At 44.0% G+C, this 20237-nt stretch overlaps 1 protein-coding gene across 1 annotated transcript in view; it reads left to right on the top strand.

The window, feature by feature from the left end:
* RAD54B (RAD54 homolog B) overlaps positions 1–20237 on the top strand; it is a 91335-nt gene that overhangs the window by 56719 nt on the left and 14379 nt on the right. Inside the window, exons 4-11 of the mRNA XM_069731710.1 lie at positions 619–825; positions 3975–4247; positions 4807–4969; positions 12579–12804; positions 13106–13313; positions 13899–14038; positions 15137–15427; positions 15506–15669. Coding sequence (XP_069587811.1) covers positions 619–825; positions 3975–4247; positions 4807–4969; positions 12579–12804; positions 13106–13313; positions 13899–14038; positions 15137–15427; positions 15506–15669 — 1672 coding nt within the window. The remainder of the gene's footprint in view (positions 1–618; positions 826–3974; positions 4248–4806; positions 4970–12578; positions 12805–13105; positions 13314–13898; positions 14039–15136; positions 15428–15505; positions 15670–20237) is intronic.

The following is a 20237-nucleotide window of genomic DNA, read 5'->3' as shown; positions in this document are numbered from 1 at the left end:
GTCACACCGGACGATGTCTTGCTGATAAAACAGTTGTGTTTCAGGTAACATGATGCTGTATGGGGACAGAACGATCGTATTGGCATCATTATTCGCCAGACAAGTATCCGAGCCCTGAACGACTGGTCTATAATCGTTCAACAGAAAATGAGCCAATTATACCTAAAGATTTCCGATGTAGGCATCTCATGAACTTCCTGAAAACAGGACAAGGGTCATACCCCTAAACGCTGATATGATGTAGGCCTTTAATCCACTTTGATGACATACTCAGACTTTGGCGAAATCGTGGGTTACCCAATCATGGAGGTGAAGAGTGTGGAAAACGGTACTTTAGACTTTAGGTGGTCCCAAAGGGCTAAAGCTTGAGATATCATGTAGGAGACAAGGAGGACATCTGCAAAAGTAAATTGGGGTTGATAGTGATGTTGCATATTTTTCCCTTATTTTTCATCCACTGTGATGATTTAGCGTCCCAGACCATCTGAGACACTTGAGTCACATCGTAATTGGACACGAGCCATTGATATTCTTTGCTGTCACACATTGCCTGTCTGTAAAGCCGGCCTTATGCTGACCGTTCTCAGTTGATAACTATGAAGTCTATTCTTTTCTTAGGTTTTACAGCTCCTTTCCGAGTGACAAATCCGGTTACAGACCATAGAAGTGAGGAGGAAGAACCGAGCTGCCCGGCTAAGTACTTCAGCGTAGTCTGGTGCAAAGCCTCCAAGAAAAAGCACAAGAAATGGGAGGGAGATGCAGTTCTCATTGCTAGAGGGAGATCGGTGACATTAAAGGACCTGGAGGGCAAAGATATTGGAAAAGGTAGTGAGACCTTTGATTTTCTTACAGATATTTTTCTCATTTTTAAAGTAGAATGATAGAATATTAGAATTGGAAGGGACCTCCAGGGTCATCAGGTCCAACCCCCTGCTCAATGCAGGGTTCACTAAACCATCTCGGACAGATGTCTGTCCAGCCTCTGAAGACTTCCATTGAAGTAGAACTCACCACCTCTCGTGGCAGCCTGTTCCACTCATTGATCACTCACTGTCAAATTATTTTTTCTAATATCTAATCTGTGTCTTCTCCCTTTCAGTTTCCTTCCATTTCTTCTCGTGTTTCCATTTGCCAATTAGAATAATGATGATCCCCATACACTGTGACAGCCATTCAGATATTTGTAGACAGCTATTAAGTCTCCTCTTGGCCTTCTTTTTATGGAAGCTAAACATTCCCACATTCTTTAACCGTTCTTCGTAGGACATACTTTGCAGTCCGCTCACCATCCTGGTGGCTCTTCTCTAAACTTGCTCCAGTTTTCGTTGTCTTTCTTTTTTAATGTGCCCAGAACTGGACACAGTAAGAAAAATTGTTTAAAAGAACATGATAAGTATCTCCAAATCTGAGATATACACTACTGTGATAGGGGTGGAAAAATGCTGCAAAGTAAGAATGCTTTAAAAAATAAAAGTGTTGATATTTTAATTTTATTATTATTATTATTACTAGATGTTGGCCCGATTCTAACGCATTGGGTATTCTAAAATATGTATGTATGTATATAGCAGCCACATAGTATATAGCACAGGCCACGTAGTATATAAGAGTACTACGTGGCCTGTGGTATATACCATGTGGCTGCTATATACATACATACATATTGTAGAATACCCGATGCGTTAATATAGGCCACGCAGTAAATAACACAGCCCACACAGTATATAGCAGCCACGCAGTATATAGCAGCCACGCAGTATATAACACAGCCCACGTAGTATGTTACACTGGCCACGTAATATATAAACAGCCCACGTAATATGTAGCACAGCCCACATAGTATCTAACAGTGGCCACGTAGTATATAGCGCAGTATAGAACACAGCCCACGTAGTATGTAACACTGCCCACGTAGTATATAGCAGCCATGTAGTATATAACGCAGCCCACGCAGTATATAACACAGCCCACGTAGTATGTAACACTGGCCACGTAATATATAAACAGCCCACGTAATATATAGCACAGCCCACATAGTATCTAACAGTGGCCACTGCATAGGCAGCATCAATAGTAAAAACTTTGTCACACAGGGTTAATAGCGGCGGTTATGGAGTGAGTTACCCGCGGCATAACGCGGTCCGTTAACGCTGGCATTATCCCTGTGTGAGCGGTGACTGGAGGGGAGTATGGAGCGGGCGCTGACTGCGGGGAGTATGGAGCGGGCGCCGGGCACTGACTGCAGGGGAGTAGGGAGGGACTAATCGGACTGTGGCCGTCGCTGATTGGTCACGGCAGCAATGACAGGCAGCTGGCGAGACCAATCAGCGACTTGGATTCCATGACAGACAGAGGCCGCGACCAATGAATATCCGTGACAGACAGAAAGACGGAAGTGACCCTTAGACAATTATATAGTAGATTATTTATTTATATAGCATCATGGTGCTGTACATGTGAAAAAGGGTTACATACAGGGTTATAGATATCGTTAACAGTAAACAAATTTACAGTGACAGACTGGTACAGAGGGGAGAGGAACCTGTCCTTGCGGACTTACATTCTTCAAGATAATGGGGAAGAGACAGGAGCTTGGTGTGCTGCAGCACTGGTGGTGGTGAGGTGGCAGCTTGGGTGGTCGTGGCGGCAGCTCGGGTGGTCGGTGACGTGGCGGCAGCTCGGGTGGTCGGTGACGTGGCGGCAGCTCGGGTGGTCGGTGACGTGGCGGCAGCTCGGGTGGTCGGTGACGTGGCGGCAGCTCGGGCGGTTGGTGAGGTGGCAGAATGGTTATTGCAGGCTGTAGGCTTTCCTGAAGAGATGGGTTTTCAGGTTCCGTCTGAAGGATCCGAAGGTGGTGGATAGTCAGACGTGTTGAGGCGTGGAATTCCAGAGGATGGGGGGATATTCGGGAGAAATCTTGGAGGCGGTTGTGTGAGGAACGAATAAGTGTGGAGGAGAGTAGGAGGTTTTGGGAGGATCGGAGATTACGTGACGGAAGATAGTGGGAGATTATTCACCCTTCGCCTTCATTAAAGAAGTCCTCCTCCACCCATCAAAGTTTTTATCCTCTTAATATATTGCAGTCATCATATATAGCGCTGTGCACTTACAATTGCTCATTTTGCCTTTCTGCTCGGCTAATTCTTCCCTTTCCAATTAGGTCTATGACATTATATGATTGGAAACGGACTAGCTGACTCATTTGAAGCTCTGTGTAGAAACAGGAGGTCAATTTTCCCTGTATGAGTCATGAGTCACTGCCAAAGTCACTGGCATGGTCAGGATGGAGCAGCTGGGTCAGGAGTTGAAGAGGGGAATGATAATGCAGGAAAAAGAGACTTCCTCTATCTACATAGAGCAGAGAAATGAGAAGAATTAACTGGGTAGAAATGAAAAATGAGCAATTGTAAGTGTGCAGTGGCATTGAGAAGACTAGCAGAGTTCCAGCGGATACAATAGTGTTTTATAGAAAACTATAGCAAATGACTCAGCATCAGAATGTTTCTCTGATGGGGCAGCAAAATCCACATTCTCTTTAAAAGTGTATTCCTCTCTTATAAGGTGATAGTATATTGCTTGGACCTGCCCTTATTCTAGGAATGGTAGTCTGGGACTCCCACTCATCCTGAGACTGAATGGGACCAAGTTGAAGTGCCACTTTCCCTTCTAAGTTTCCTGTCCACAGCGAGGGTCCCGGCGCGCGTCGATGTGCAGTGAGGAGGACGCAGCGTTACCCCGGTGCATCAATACGCCATCACATTATAAGAGAGGCCTTCACCTTTAATGCTGGCCAAGCTTAGTTTGCTGTAGCCACAAGTAGGTGATTGACTGATTGTGGAAGACGAACCATGGACATGTTGGATAAAGAATCTCCCACCATAGACTTGTAGGATGATGATGGAGACACTCTGGTCCAGTAAGCGTGCCGTCACCTGTGTTGTGTCCCTACATGTGTGTGGATTTCTTCTTCACAGGGTCGGGATACAAGCTGAAGGACCTGGAAAGCTTGGATGACGGCCACACACTGATGATTGGTGGAAAGGAGATTGAGGTGATGGGTACGATCTCGGCAGAAGATTTCACCAGCGGCAGATGCTTTCACTCAGCAGTAATGGCGTCCACCCAAACTCCTTCAGATCACGTCCCAATAAAACCCTTCACCAACCCAGTGAAAGACCAAAGCAAGGAAACCAACACCTCCAGAGACCTCCAATGCTGCAAACCTCGCCACGACCCCCGCACACCAAGTACTCATTTCTAAAACCTCCCATTATTTGCCGTCCTTCTTTGGAGATACTTTTTTTTTTTATATATATATATCTATATACAAAATCCATGTATTTAGGGTTAAAAATATTTTTTCAATTGGGTTTCATTAAAAATATTGCACCATTTGGCTCTTACAGGATCTTTATTTCTTGGCACATTCAACTTTGATCTAGTCTGTGGTCATAAGTCAGCTGAGAGGCGCTGAAAAAGACAGATAAAGAAGTAAGAATCTACAGAAGAATGAGCTCACTGACATACACTCCGTTAACTCATTCTACAGCTAGCAATAGACAGAGGCTGTAGAAGGCAAATGGTGCAAATTTTTTTTAATGAAACCCAATTAGAAAACTCCAGATTCTGCAGATTTTAATTCGGATTGGTCATGGATTTGCCACCGCTTTAACCTTATGTATGGCAAAGGGTGAACATCCCATTGTGGATTTTCCACCACATGTGAACATACCCAAAGCTGAATTCTGTTTTTGGCATTTTTTTCTTTCTTCCTCTGAGTACATTGTCTATATCTTGTTTTTTAAGACTCCATAGTAATGCCGAGACCGTCGAAATATCACCAGCAAGTGTTCAATAAGCCCGGCTGTGCCGTTGTAGACGTGGTGGTGGATCCATACCTGGCAGTCCATCTACGGCCCCATCAGAAAGAAGGGATTCTGTTTCTTTATGAGTGTGTAATGGGCATGAGGTAGGAAAGAACGTTTCTAAAAAAAAGAAATGTAGAATTACAATGGAAGCCATTAAAAGGGCGGATAAATCGCACCGCATCGCCCGGACTGGCCGGCGGCCCTCCCGACACATAGAAACATATGAGTTGGTCATGCTCTGGTCAGGAGATTGTGGTCCGATCTGTATGGTCGTCCGACGGCGTCCTAAGGACAATCTGCTGTCAATCAATCAAAATTCCTGCTCGTCTGCTGATGATATGGTTCACCTTGGCATAAAAATCATCATTCTCGGCAGCACATCACCCGGTGTAAGGGCTCATACAGACGTCCGTAGATATCGGTCGGAGCATGGACCACAATGGATGGTCTGCAGATCTCCTGACCCGAATTCGACAGCCTCATAGGCATTTATGACACTGTCGAGTTCAGATAGTTAGTCTCGAAGACAGACCGTCCATTACGGGCTGAGATCTACAGACGTGTGCATGAGCCTTAGGAGAATGTGCTGCCGAGATGCTGCATGAGGCAGAACGATCATATTAGTAATTATTCCGCCCTTACGGAGTTTGTATTAGTCCCGTGTAAACAGGCGTCCCTGGAGTACAGCGCTCGGTATTACCGGCGGCTCTATAGGCAATGGATGGAGGGTAGGTCAAGCCCTGTTTAGATTGCTGGGTGGGCGGTTCCCAGTGGGTTGGACCCCCCATCGATCAGGATAACTTGACTTTGGGAGTGACCCTATAATCTTTGATTACAGGCACATATAATACAAATATGAATGATGTAACACTATTCATTATTCTTTTCAGTAAAAGTTTTGATTTTAGGCATTTTTATATTTGCACCAAATTAATTATGACTTTTGGACCATTTTTATTTTTTTCAGCCCTTGTCATTTTTGTAGGTTTGCTTTGACCGTGTGAGTTTGGTTTTCACTATCCAGATATTTTTGCACAATTCATTCGCTAAAGTTTTTGCACAATTCTGCTCCAGACAGATAGTGGATCACAAAATGGATCTAATTATTTTTATTTTTTTTGGCGAACGGGGGGGATTTTCCGCAGTAATTTTCCTATTTTTAAGGGGTTGTCCATCTTAGAGGATATTGTTTTCCTTACTTAAATGCATTTAACTGAGGCTAAATATCATTTTTGTAATTGGGTTTCACTAAAAATTTTTCCATCGTTTGCCTTCCTTAGCCCTTTTTTTCAAAACTGATCAAAATGATCACTAAGTGTCTCCCGGCTGGGATCATTGGCTGACCGCTGTAATTTGAATTAATTGAATTCAGTGGGTTGTGTGTAATGCATGACATGATCGGTCCTACAGAGAGTGGGAAACAACCTCTATTATGGTGCCTGTTGTGAAAGGTAATTCAGTACCACAATGGACATAGAGGTCAGAACACATACAGTGACCTGACAATAACCCAAAAACATAGAACGAGCTCTGAGACGTGGGAACTCTGCTGACCGCAATCCCTAATCCTCTCCAACCACACTAGAGGCAGCCGTGGATTGTGCCTAACGCTACCTATGCAACTCGGCACAGCCTGAGAAACTAGCTAACCTGAAGATAGAAAATAAGCCTACCTTGCCTCAGAGAAATACCCCAAAGGAAAAGGCAGCCCCCACATATAATGTCTGTGAGTTAAGATGAAAAGACAAACGTAGAGATGAAATAGATTTAGCAAAGTGAGGCCCGACTTTCTGAACAGAGCGAGGATAGGAAAGGTAACTTTGCGGTCAACACAAAACCCTACAAAAACCACGCAAAGGGGGCAAAAAGACCCTCCGTACCGAACTAACGGAACGGAGGTACACCCTCTGCGTCCCAGAGCTTCCAGCAAGCAGGAAAAAACAAATAGACAAGCTGGACAGAAAAAACAGCAAACAAAATAGCAAAGCGGAACTTAGCTATGCAGAGCAGCAGGCCACAGGAACGATCCAGGAGGAAACAGGTCCAATACATTGACTGGAGGCCAGGATCAAAGCACTAGGTGGAGTTAAATAGAGCAGCACCTAACGACTTCACCACATCACCTGAGGAAGGAAACTCAGAAGCCGCAGTACCACTTTCCTCCACCAACAGAAGCTCAGAGAGAATCAGCCGAAGTACCACTTGTGACCACAGGAGGGAGCTCTGCCACAGAATTCACAACAGTACCCCCCCCCCCCCCTTGAGGAGGGGTCACCGAACCCTCCCCAGAGCCCCCAGGACGACCAGGATGAGCCATATGAAAGGCACGAACAAGATCGGGAGCATGGACATCAGAGGCAAAGACCCAGGAATTATCTTCCTGAGCATAACCCTTCCACTTAACCAAATACTGGAGTTTCCGTCTTGAAACACGAGAATCCAAAATCTTCTCCACAATATACTCCAACTCCCCCTCCACCAAAACCGGGGCAGGAGGATTAACAGATGGAACCATAGGTGCCACGTATCTCCGCAACAATGACCTATGGAATACGTTATGTATGGAAAAAGAATCTGGAAGGGTCAGACGAAAAGACACAGGATTAAGAACCTCAGAAATCCTATACGGACCAATGAAACGAGGTTTAAACTTAGGAGAGGAAACCTTCATAGGAATATGACGAGAAGATAACCAAACCAAATCCCCAACACGAAGTCGGGGACCCACACCGCGTCTGCGATTAGCGAAACGTTGAGCCTTCTCCTGGGACAAGGTCAAATTGTCCACTACATGAGTCCAAATCTGCTGCAACCTGTCCACCACAGTATCCACACCAGGACAGTCCGAAGACTCAACCTGCCCTGAAGAGAAACGAGGATGGAACCCAGAGTTGCAGAAAAACGGCGAAACCAAGGTAGCCGAGCTGGCCCGATTATTAAGGGCGAACTCAGCCAAAGGCAAAAAGGACACCCAGTCATCCTGATCAGCAGAAACAAAGCATCTCAGATATGTTTCCAAGGTCTGATTGGTTCATTCGGTCTGGCCATTAGTCTGAGGATGGAAAGCCGAGGAAAAAGACAAGTCAATGCCCATCCTACCACAAAAGGCTCGCCAAAACCTCGAAACAAACTGGGAACCTCTGTCAGAAACGATATTCTCTGGAATGCCATGTAAACGAACCACATGCTGGAAGAACAATGGCACCAAATCAGAGGAGGAAGGTAATTTAGACAAGGGTACCAAATGGACCATCTTAGAGAAGCGATCACAGACCACCCAAATGACTGACATCTTTTGAGAGACGGGAAGATCTGAAATAAAATCCATAGAGATATGTGTTCAAGGCCTCTTCGGGACCGGCAAGGGCAAAAGCAACCCACTGGCACGAGAACAGCAGGGCTTAGCCCGAGAACAAATCCCACAGGACTGCACAAAAGTACGCACATCCCGCGACAGAGATGGCCACCAAAAGGATCTAGCCACTAACTCTCTGGTACCAAAGATTCCAGGATGACCAGCCAACACTGAACAATGAACCTCAGAGATAACTTTATTCGTCCACCTATCAGGGACAAACAGTTTCTCCGCTGGGCAACGATCAGGTTTATTAGCCTGAAATTTTTGCAGCACCCGCCGCAAATCAGGGGAGATGGCAGACACAATTACTCCCTCTTTGAGGATACCCGCCGGCTCAGATAAACCCGGAGAGTCGGGCACAAAACTCCTAGACAGAGCATCCGCCTTCACATTTTTAGAGCCCGGAAGGTACGAAATCACAAAGTCAAAACGGGCAAAAAACAGCGACCAACGAGCCTGTCTAGGATTCAACCGCTTGGCAGACTCGAGATAAGTCAAGTTCTTATGATCAGTCAAGACCACCACGCGATGCTTAGCTCCTTCAAGCCAATGACGCCACTCCTCGAATGCCCACTTCATGGCCAGCAACTCTCGATTGCCCACATCATAATTTCGCTCAGCAGGCGAAAACTTCCTGGAAAAGAAGGCGCATGGTTTCATCACCGAGCAATCAGAACTTCTCTGCGACAAAACAGCCCCTGCTCCAATCTCAGAAGCATCAAACTCGACCTGGAACGGAAGAGAAACATCTGGTTGACACAACACAGGGGCAGAAGAAAAACGACGCTTCAACTCTTGAAAAGCTTCCACAGCAGCAGAAGACCAATTGACCACATCAGCACCCTTCTTGGTCAAATCGGTCAATGGTTTAGCAATGCTAGAAAAATTGCAGATGAAGCGACGATAAAAATTAGCAAAGCCCAGGAACTTTTGCAGACTTTTCAGAGATGTCGGCTGAGTCCAATCATGGATGGCTTGGACCTTAACAGGGTCCATCTCGATAGTAGAAGGGGAAAAGATGAACCCCAAAAATGAAACCTTCTGAACACCAAAGAGACACTTTGATCCCTTCACAAACAAAGAATTAGCACGCAGGACCTGAAACACCGTTCTGACCTGCTTCACATGAGACTCCCAATCATCCGAGAAGATCAAAATGTCATCCAAGTACACAATCAGGAATTTATCCAGGTACTCTCGGAAGATGTCATGCATAAAGGACTGAAACACTGATGGAGCATTGGCAAGTCCGAATGGCATTACTAGATACTCAAAATGGCCCTCGGGCGTATTAAATGCAGTTTTCCATTCATCGCCTCGCTTAATACGCGCAAGATTATACGCACCACGAAGATCTATCTTGGTGAACCAACTAGCCCCCTTAATCCGAGCAAACAAATCAGATAACAATGGCAAGGGGTACTGAAATTTAACCGTGATCTTATTTAGAAGGCGGTAATCTATACAAGGTCTCAGTGAACCATCCTTCTTGGCTACAAAAAAGAACCCTGTTCCTAATGGCGACGATGACGGGCGAATATGCCCCTTCTCCAAGGACTCCTTCACATAACTCCGCATAGCGGCGTGCTCAGGCACAGATAAATTAAACAGTCGACCTTTTGGGAATTTACTACCAGGAATCAAATCGATAGCACAATCACAATCCCTATGCGGAAGTAGGGTATCGGACTTGGGCTCATCAAATACATCCCGGTAATCAGACAAGAACTCTGGAACCTCAGAAGGGGTGGATGACGAAATAGTCAGAAATGGGACATCACCATGTACCCCCTGACAACCCCAGCTGGACACAGACATGGATTTCCAATCTAATACTGGATTATGGACTTGTAGCCATGGCAACCCCAACACGACCACATCATGCAGATTATGCAACACCAGAAAGCGAATAACCTCCTGATGTGCAGGAGTCATGCACATGGTCAGCTGGGTCCAGTACTGAGGCTTATTCTTGGCCAAAGGCATAGCATCAATTCCTCTCAATGGAATAGGACACTGCAAGGGCTCCAAGAAAAACCCACAATGCCTAGCATACTCCAAGTCCATCAAATTCAGGGCAGCGCCTGAATCCACAAATGCCATGACAGAATACGATGACAAAGAGCAGATCAAGGTAACGGACAGAAGAAATTTTGACTGTACCGTACCAATGGTGGCAGACCTAGCGAACCGCTTAGTGCGCTTAGGACAATCAGAGATAGCATGAGTGGAATCACCACAGTAGAAACACAGCCCATTCAGACGTCTGTGTTCTTGCCGTTCAACTCTGATTAAAGTCCTATCGCACTGCATAGGCTCAGGTTTAAGCTCAGGTAATACCGCCAAATGGTGCACAGATTTACGCTCACGCAAGCGTCGACCGATCTGAATGGCTAAAGACATAGACTCATTCAGACCAGCAGGCATAGGAAATCCCACCATGACATCCTTAAGGGCTTCAGAGAGACCTTTTCTGAAAATAGCTGCGAGCGCACCTTCATTCCATTGAGTGAGTACGGACCACTTCCTAAATTTCTGACAATATACCTCTATCTCATCCTGACCCTGACACAGAGCCAGCAAATTTTTCTCTGCCTGATCCACTGAATTAGGTTCATCGTACAGCAATCCGAGCGCCAGGAAAAACGCATCGATATTACTTAATGCAGGATCTCCTGACGCAAGAGAAAATGCCCAGTCCTGAGGGTCGCCACGTAAAAAAGAAATAATGATCCTAACTTGTTGAACTGGGTCACCAGAGGAGCGAGGTTTCAAAGCCAGAAATAGTTTACAATTATTTTTGAAACTCAGAAATTTAGTTCTATCTCCAAAAAACAAATCAGGACTAGGAATTCTTGGTTCTAACATAGAATTCTGAACCACAAAGTCTTGAATATTTTGTACTCTTGCCGTGAGCTAATCCACACATGAAGACAAACCTTTAATGTCCATCGCTACACCTGTGTCCTGAACCACCCAAATGTCTAGGGGAAAAAAAAGGCAAAACACAGTGCAGAGAAAAAAAATGGTCTCAGAACTTCTTTTTTCCCTCTATTGAGAATCATTAGTACTTTGGGCCTCCAGTACTGTTGTGAAAGGTAATTCAGTACCACAATGGACATAGAGGTCAGAAACATACAGTGACCTGACAATAACCCAAAAACATAGAACGAGCTCTGAGACGTGGGAACTCTGCTGACCGCAATCCCTAATCCTCTCCAACCACACTAGAGGCAGCCGTGGATTGCGCCTGACGCTACCTATTCAACTCGGCACAGCCTGAGAAACTAGCTAACCTGAAGATAGAAAATAAGCCTACCTTGTCTCAGAGAAATACCCCAAAGGAAAAGGCAGCCCCCACATATAATGACTGTGAGTTAAGATGAAAAGACAAACGTAGAGATGAAATAGGTTTAGCAAAGTGAGGCCCGACTTTCTGAACAGAGCGAGGATAGGAAAGGTAACTTTGCGGTCAACACAAAACCCTACAAAAACCACGCAAAGGGGGCAAAAAGACCCTCCGTAACGAACTAACGGCACGGAGGTACACCCTCTGCGTCCCAGAGCTTCCAGCAAGCAGGAAAAAACAAATAGACAAGCTGGACAGAAAAAACAGCAAACAAAATAGCAAAGCGGAACTTAGCTATGCAGAGCAGCAGGCCACAGGAACTATCCAGGAGGAAACAGGTCCAATACTAGAACATTGACTGGAGGCCAGGATCAAAGCACTAGGTGGAGTTAAATAGAGCAGCACCTAACGACTTCACCACATCACCTGAGGAAGGAAACTCAGAAGCAGCAGTACCACTTTCCTCCACCAACGGAAGCTCACAGAGAGAATCAGCCGAAGTACCACTTGTGACCACAGGAGGGAGCTCTGCCACAGAATTCACAACAGGTGCCCAGATGATGATGATGATGATGCTGAGTAGAGGACCTTTGGGGTTGTCCAGGCTTGGGACTCATGTGCAGTCACTCTGACTCGTGAATTTTCACTGTGCCTGCTGTCAGGAATCGTCAGCACTGGGAAGGGGCAGTCATGTGACTGCAGGTATGCAATTTGCATACTTCAGGTCACATTCCGACTAGACATGCGCACGTCTAGTCGTCACATGACCGCATGTTTGCAAATCACATACTTGCAGTCACGCGCCAGGCTCCGGCACCAGAGAATCCTGACAGCGCACACTGTGAAGATTCACAAGTCTGCAGTCACATAGAGTGACTGCAGACTTGATCTCCCAAGCATGGCCAACCCCTGTAAGTCAAGAGTTCTCAACAAGAGAATATAAAAATGTTTGTTTTTTTTTCAAAATTGAACAACCCTTTAATAATCACATTTTTGTTTTTAGAGTCAGTGGCCAATTTGGAGCAATCCTGGCTGATGAGATGGGCTTAGGAAAAACTCTTCAGTGTATCTGCTTGATCTGGACTCTTCTACGTCAAGGTCCCTATGGAGGAAAACCGGTCCTGAAGAAGGCTCTGATTGTTACCCCAGGGAGCCTGGTGAAGAACTGGAGGAAAGAGTTTCAGAAGTGGTTGGGAATAGAGAGAATGAGAGTATTTGCAGTGGATCAGGTACTAGCCGTACCATACGTTAAAAACAAGCCGACTTTTCATAAAGAATTACCTTTTTTTAGCGCTTAAAAAAAATACCACAAGAGAACATGAAAAAGAAAAAGTGACTTAAAAATTCCCACAGATGATGAATCAGGCCCCAGGGCTTTCTGATGTATCCATACTTTGTTCTGTGCTCAGACAGGAGCGCCCTGAGACAGGTCACCCTAATTTTTAGCTTTGCCCTTGAGGATGAGGGAAAAATCGGAAGCACTTTCTTTCCACCTTTGTGCAGTGATCCATTTTGTGTCTTTCTCCCTAGGATCACAAAGTGGAGGAGTTCCTTGGTTCTCCTTTGTATCCGGTGCTCATCATCAGCTACGAGATGTTATTACGTTCTCTGGAACAATTACAGAACCTGAGCTTCGACCTCATCATCTGTGACGAAGGCCATCGTCTAAAGAACAGCTCTATAAAGACGACTTCAGCGCTCAGCAGCTTGTCCTGCGGCAGAAGGATCATCCTGTCTGGTAGATTTTTTTTTTTCCCTAAAAAAAAAAACAAACTAAAACATCAAGATAAAAATAGAAAAGACAGACTCCCAGGTGAAGCTTTTCAAGCGAAACGTAGATCCCTAGCTCCCGTTATGGCATTTATGACTGTATTACTGCGGTATTGGCCTGCTTGAAGGGGTGCAAGCCACCTTTTTTTTTCTAAGTGTTTTAGCTTTTCTGGCAGGCTCATTTTGGTCCCCACACATGTTTGTGCAGTCGATTATTGCCTTACATCCCTTGGCTCTACTTTATTTTCTATACTATTTCTTGACTGCAAGCAAATATATATTTTTTGCGTTGTGTTGTCTTTTTATGGTTCTGTGTGCCAGTACATTTGCATGGTATAGGCATCATATTCAGTCCTACACCTTCGTGGTAGCAGTCATTTTGGCCATATTACTTGTTACCCGTGTTTTTTCTCCAAATGTCTGTTGCATTTTTAAAGACGTAATGGGGAAAGACACCTCATCTTTATATTTTTCTTATATATAAGGATTTATCATTTCCAGTTCTGAATATAAACAGGTTTACAGATTTGTAATGCTCTTTGCTCTCTTGCAGGCACTCCGGTCCAGAACGACCTCCAGGAGTTTTATGCATTGATCGACTTCGTAAATCCAGGAATCCTCGGCTCTCTGTCCACTTACAGAAAAATATACGAAGAACCAATAATTAGATCCCGGGAGCCTTCAGCAGATAAAGTGTGTAGAGTCCGATCTTGGCTTCTCATATCTGCAGATAACCCTCCATACTACATATAGCAGGGAACAACTTGTCTAGATGCCTTTCATTATTGTTAGGAGGTTTAGTCCAGAGATTATCTGCCTTGGGTTGAGGAAAATGTCCGCTTTACCCCCAGATGCAGTACAATGTTTGTCCATACTCTGTGTGCGATCTTCTACCTCCGTCCCATTCCTATGTAAGATACAGACCTCTGTAGGAGGCGATTCGCAGGGGTCCCATCCGGCATACTTATCGGGCCACTGGGCCAGGGTCCTCTGAATTTATTCACTCATCTCAAACTTTTCCATATCATTATCTGCATTAAAATAAAAAATAAAAAATCTTGCAATTTTCATAGTAGCCACTAGGCCTAATACTAGACTCACACTTCCTATTCTGTACAGATTACTTTTCAGCAGTCTAATTACCATCACAGACAGGATTATAATGGCAGGTAACACCTTTATGTATAGTAGATATCTCAGAATCCACCATTCAGGATAGGTGATGTTACAGTTCACCCCCTCCTTCCTGCACAATACCCTCTGTTCAGATCAGATCATGCCTAGAAAGCTCTCCTCTTACATAGTTGGTGGACCTTATAACAAAAAGTGCTTGTGCATAGTAGACCAAAAGTGCTTGTGCATAGTAGACAAAAAGTGCTTGTGCATAGTAGACAAAAAGTACTTGTGCATAGCAGACAAAAAGTGCTTGTGCATAGTAGACAAAAAGTGCTTGTGCATAGGAGACAAAAAGTGCTTGTGCATAGCAGACAAAAAGTACTTGTGCATAGTAGACAAAAAGTACTTGTGCATAGCAGACAAAAAGTGCTTGTGCATAGTAGACAAAAAGTGCTTGTGCATAGCAGACAAAAAGTGCTTGTGCATAGCAGACAAAAAGTGCTTGTGCATAGCAGACAAAAAGTGCTTGTGCATAGCAGACAAAAAGTGCTTGTGCATAGTAGACAAAAAGTGCTTGTGCATTGCAGAAAACTCCTCTTAAACTTTGTGTAAAGGATATGTTTTTTTTTTCAAATGGTTTAACACTGTATATTCTTTAATAATTTTTCCTCTTAGGAAGAAAAGAAATTAGGAGATGAAAGAGCCACAGAACTTGGCCGTTTAACGGGTCTGTTCATTCTCCGAAGAACCCAGGAGGTCATTAATAAATTTCTCCCTCCGAAGATTGAAAGTATTGTTTTCTGCAAACCCTGTATGTTCCAACTGGATCTTTACAAAAAGCTCCTGAGCTCCTGTCTTGTTAGGCGCTGTTTGCAGGGCTCGGGTGAGGGTAGTCCTCACCTCGTGTGTATCGGGGCACTGAAGAAACTCTGCAACCACCCGCGTCTGCTCTATAAAACCATCCAGGTCAGTGTGAGTTATACAGGATTTATAGATCTTATATGGTTATGCATCATTTCTAAGATCTCTCGTTTCATTCAGCAGAAAAGCTCCAGTGTGGGCTGTGAAGAGCAGAGCTTCTACGAGGCTTTAGATGAGCTCTTTCCCCAGGATTATAGCAGTAACACAGATTTGGAGGCTGAATCTGGAAAGCTGCAGGTGTTAGTAAAATTATTATATGCCATAAGAGAGCAGAGTCCCTCAGAGAGGTGAGTGCCATGCTGTTTGTTAGCAGTTTGGTAATGAGAAACATTGTATTGGAGGGAATGTATGCCACCTAATGTGAGAGCCTGATCCAAGCAATGTATCACTTACTGGGTTGCTTATTGTAGTTTTGAAAAAAAAATTCACAGGGGATTATCACTAGAGGACTAATAAACCTACTGTCATGTAGTCCTCCATATTCATGATCTCTGTATGTCCTTGCCTCTAGCACAGATTGGTAGCTTGACACTGTGCATGGGCAGAAAGCAGCCAATCAGTGGTGTAGGCGGGGTTATACAGAGCACAGCATTCAGAGAACTGCTAGATCTGCAGCAGAAAAAAATGATTTTATCAAAACTGCAGCAAACAGCCCTGTAAGTGAAACATTGCAGGAATCAGGTTTTCTGTCACTGCGTTATGCTGCTCTCAGATGGGGCTGCAAAAATTGGGTGACGGATTCCCTTTAACCCCCTTCGCGCCATGCGCCGTACTTTTACTGCGCTGCCGGCACTGCATTTGTGCCAGCAGCAGTACTAGTACGGCGCACCGATCACCGCGGTCTCGCGCTGAGCGCCGCGGTGATCGGGTGCGGGTGTCAGCTGTATATGACAGCTGACACCCCGCAGCAATGCCCACAATCGGCGCTATCGCCGATCGCGGGCATTTAACCCCTCTGATGCCGCTGTCAGTAGTGACAGCGGCATAGAGGGGGATCGCGCAGGGACGGGGGCTCCCTGCGCTCTCCCACCGGAGCAACGCAATGAGATCGCTATGCACAGTGTCAGATCAACGATCTGATCTAATACAGAGATGTCCCACCCTGGGACAAAGTTAGAAAGTTAAAAAAAAAAATTGAATGTGTAAAAAAAAAAAAAAACCCAAATTAAAAAAAAAAAAAAATTCCCAATAAATCCATTTATTTATGTAAAAAAAAAAAAAAAAAAAACAATAAATGTACACATATTTGGTATCGCCGCGTCCGTAACGACCCCTCTATAAAACTATCCCACTAGTTAACCCCTTCAGTGAACACCGCAAAAAATAAAATAAAAAACAAGGCAAAAAACATTGCTTTATTATCATACAGGCGAACAAAAAGTGGAATAACACGCGATCAAAACGACGGATATAAATAACCATGGTACCGCTGAAAACGTCATCTTGTCCCGCAAAAAAAAAGCCGCCATACAGCATCATCAGCAGAAAAATAAAAAAGTTATAGCTCTCAGAATAATGCAATGCAAAAACAATTATTTTTTATATAAAATAGTTTTTATTGTGTAAAAGCGCCAAAACATAAAAAAAATTACATAAATGAGGTATCGCTGTAATCGTACTGACCTGAAGAATAAAACTGCTTTATCCATTTTACCACACGTGGAACGGTATAGACGCCCCCCCTAAAAGAAATTCAGGAATTGCTGGTTTTTGTTCATTCCGCCTCCCAAAAATCAGAATAAAACGCGATCAAAAAATGTCATCTGCCTGAAAATGTTACCAATAAAAACGTCAACTCGTCCCGCAAAAAACAAGACCTCATATGACTCTGTGGGCCAAAATATGGATAAATTATAGCTCTCAAAATGTGGTGATGCAAAAACTATTTTTTGCAATAAAAAGCGTCTTTTAGTGTGTGACAGCTGCTAATCATAAAAATCCGCCAAAAAAACGCTATAAAAGTAAATCAAACCCCCCTTCATCACCCCCTTAGTTAGGGAAAAATAATAAAATGTAAAAAAATGTATTTATTTCCATTTTCTTATTAGGGCTAGGGTTAGGGTTAGGGTTGGGGTTAGGGCTAGGGTTAGGGCTAGGGTTAGGGCTAGGGCTAGGGCTAGGGTTAGGGCTAGGGTTAGGGTTAGGGTTGGGGTTAGGGTTTCAGTTATAATTCCACTGTTTAGGCACATCAGGGGCTCTCCAAACGCGACATGGCGTCCGATCTCAATTCCAGCCAATTCTGCTTTGAAAAAGTAAAACAGTGCTCCTTCCCTTCCGAGTTCTCCTGTGTGCCCAAACAGTGGTTCCCCCCAACATATGGGGTATCAGCGTTCTCAGGACAAGTTGGACAACAACTTTTGGGGTCCAATTTGTCCTGTTACCCTTGGGAAAATAAAAACATAGGGGATAAAATATCATTTTCGTGGAAAAAAAATTATTTTTTTTTTCACGGCTCTGCGTTATAAACTGTAGTGAAACACTTGTTGGTTCAAAGCTCTCACAACACATCTAGATAAGTTCCTTGGGGGGTCTAGTTTCCAATATGGGGTCACTTGTGGGGGGTTTCTACTGTTTAGGTACATCAGGGGCTCTGCAAATGCAACATGACGCCTGCAGACCAATCCATCTAAGTCTGCATTTCAAATGGCGCTCCTTCCCTTCCGAGCTCTCCCATGCGCCCAAACAGTGGTTCCCCCCAACATATGGGGTATCAGCGTTCTCAGGACAAGTTGGACAACAACTTTTGCGGTCTAATTTGTCCTGTTACCCTTGGGAAAATAAAAACATAGGGGATAAAATATCATTTTCGTGGAAAAAAAATTATTTTTTTTTTCACGGCTCTGCGTTATAAACTGTAGTGAAACACTTGTTGGTTCAAAGCTCTCACAACACAACTAGATAAGTTCCTTGGGGGGTCTAGTTTCCAATATGGGGTCACCTGTGGTGGGTTTCTACTGTTTAGGTACATCAGGGGCTCTGCAAATGCAACATGACACCTGCAGACCATTCCATCTAAGTCTGCATTTCAAACGGTGCTCCTTCCCTTCCGAGCTCTGCCATGCACTCAAACGGTGGTTCCCCCCTACATGTGGGGTATCAGCGTACTCAGGACAAATTGGACAATAACATTTGTGGTCCAATTTCTCCTGTTACCCTTGGGAAAAAAAAATTGCGGGCTAAAACATCATTTTGTGGAAAGAAAAAAAGATTTTTTAATTTTCACAATGCTACATTCTAAACTGTAGTGAAACAATTGGGGGTTAAAAGTGCTCACCACACATCTAGATAAGTTCCTTAGGGGGTCTTCTTTCCAAAATGGGGTCACTTGTGTGGGGGGTTTCCACTGTTAAGGCACATCAGGGGCTCTCCAAATGCGACATGGCGTCCGATCTCAATTCCAGCCAATTTTGCATTGAAAATTCAAATGGCACTCCTTCCCTTCCGAGCTCTGCCATGCGCTCAAACAGTGGTTTATCCCCATATATGAAGTATCGACGTACTCAGGACAAATTGCACAACAACTTTTGGGGTCCAATTTATCCTGTTACCCTTGGGAAAATAAAAAATTTGGGGCAAAAAGATCATTTTTTGTGAAAATTAATATAAATTTTTTTTTTACGGCTCTACATTATAAACTTCTGTGAAGCACTTGGAGGTTCAAAGTGCTCACCACACATCTAGATTAGTTCCTTAGGGGGTCTACTTTCCAAAATGGTGTCACTTGTGGGGGTTTCCACTGTTTAGGCACATCAGGGGCTCTCCAATTGTGACATGGGCTCCGATCTCAATTCCAGCAAATCTTGCATTGAAAAGTCAAATGGCGCTCCTTCCCTTCCGAGCTCTGCCATGTGCCCAAACAGTGGTTTACCCCCACATATGGGATATCGGCGTACTCAGGACAAATTGTACAACGACTTTTGTGGTCCAATTTCTCCTGTTACCCTTGGTAAAATGAAACAAATTGGACCTGAAGTAAAAATTTTGTGAAAAAAAAGTTAAATGTTCAATTTTTTTAAACATTCAAAAAATTCCTGTGAAGCACCTGGAGGGTTAATAAACGTTTTGAATGTGGTTTTGAGCACCTTGAGGGGTACAGTTTTTAGAATGGTGTCACTTTTGGGCATTTTCTGTCATATAGACCCCTCAAAGTCACTTCAAGTGTGAGGTGGTCCGTAAAAAAATGGTTTTGCAAATTTTGTTGCAAAAATGAGAAATCGCTGGTCAACTTTTAACCCTTATAACGTCCTAACAAAAAAAAATTGTTTCCAAAATTGTGCTGATGTAAAGCAGACATGTGGGAAATGTTGTTTATTAACTATATTATGTGATATAACTCTTTAATTTAAGGGCATAAAAACTAAGAGTTTGAAAATTGCTAAATTTTCATAATTTCCGACAAATTTTTGTTTTTTTCACAAATAAATGCAAGTCATATCGAAGAAGTTTTACCACTATCATGAAGTACAATATGTCACGAGAAAACAGTGTCAGAATCACCAGGATCCGTTGAAGCGTTTCAGAGTTATGACCTCATAAAGTGACAGTGGTCAGAATTGTAAAAATTGGCCCTGTCACTTAGGTGAAAACAGGCTTTGGGGTGAAGGGGTTAAGGACTCTTCTGTGTCCCTTAAAAAATGTGAAAATCCTTTTTGCATACACACACTTTGCACACACACACACACACACACACACACACACACACACACACACACACACACACACACACACACACACACACACACACACACACATACACACATATATATGTATATAATGGATACTGTGCCTGTACCCACGAGACCAGGAGCTGGTCTTAATCACATAGCCGGACTCCTGATGTAATAGTGGTGATCGG

Source organism: Ranitomeya imitator, chromosome 6, assembly GCF_032444005.1.
Source record: "Ranitomeya imitator isolate aRanImi1 chromosome 6, aRanImi1.pri, whole genome shotgun sequence".
Classification (NCBI taxonomy): Eukaryota; Metazoa; Chordata; class Amphibia; order Anura; family Dendrobatidae; genus Ranitomeya; species Ranitomeya imitator.
This window is presented reverse-complemented; position numbering and strand designations above follow the sequence as displayed.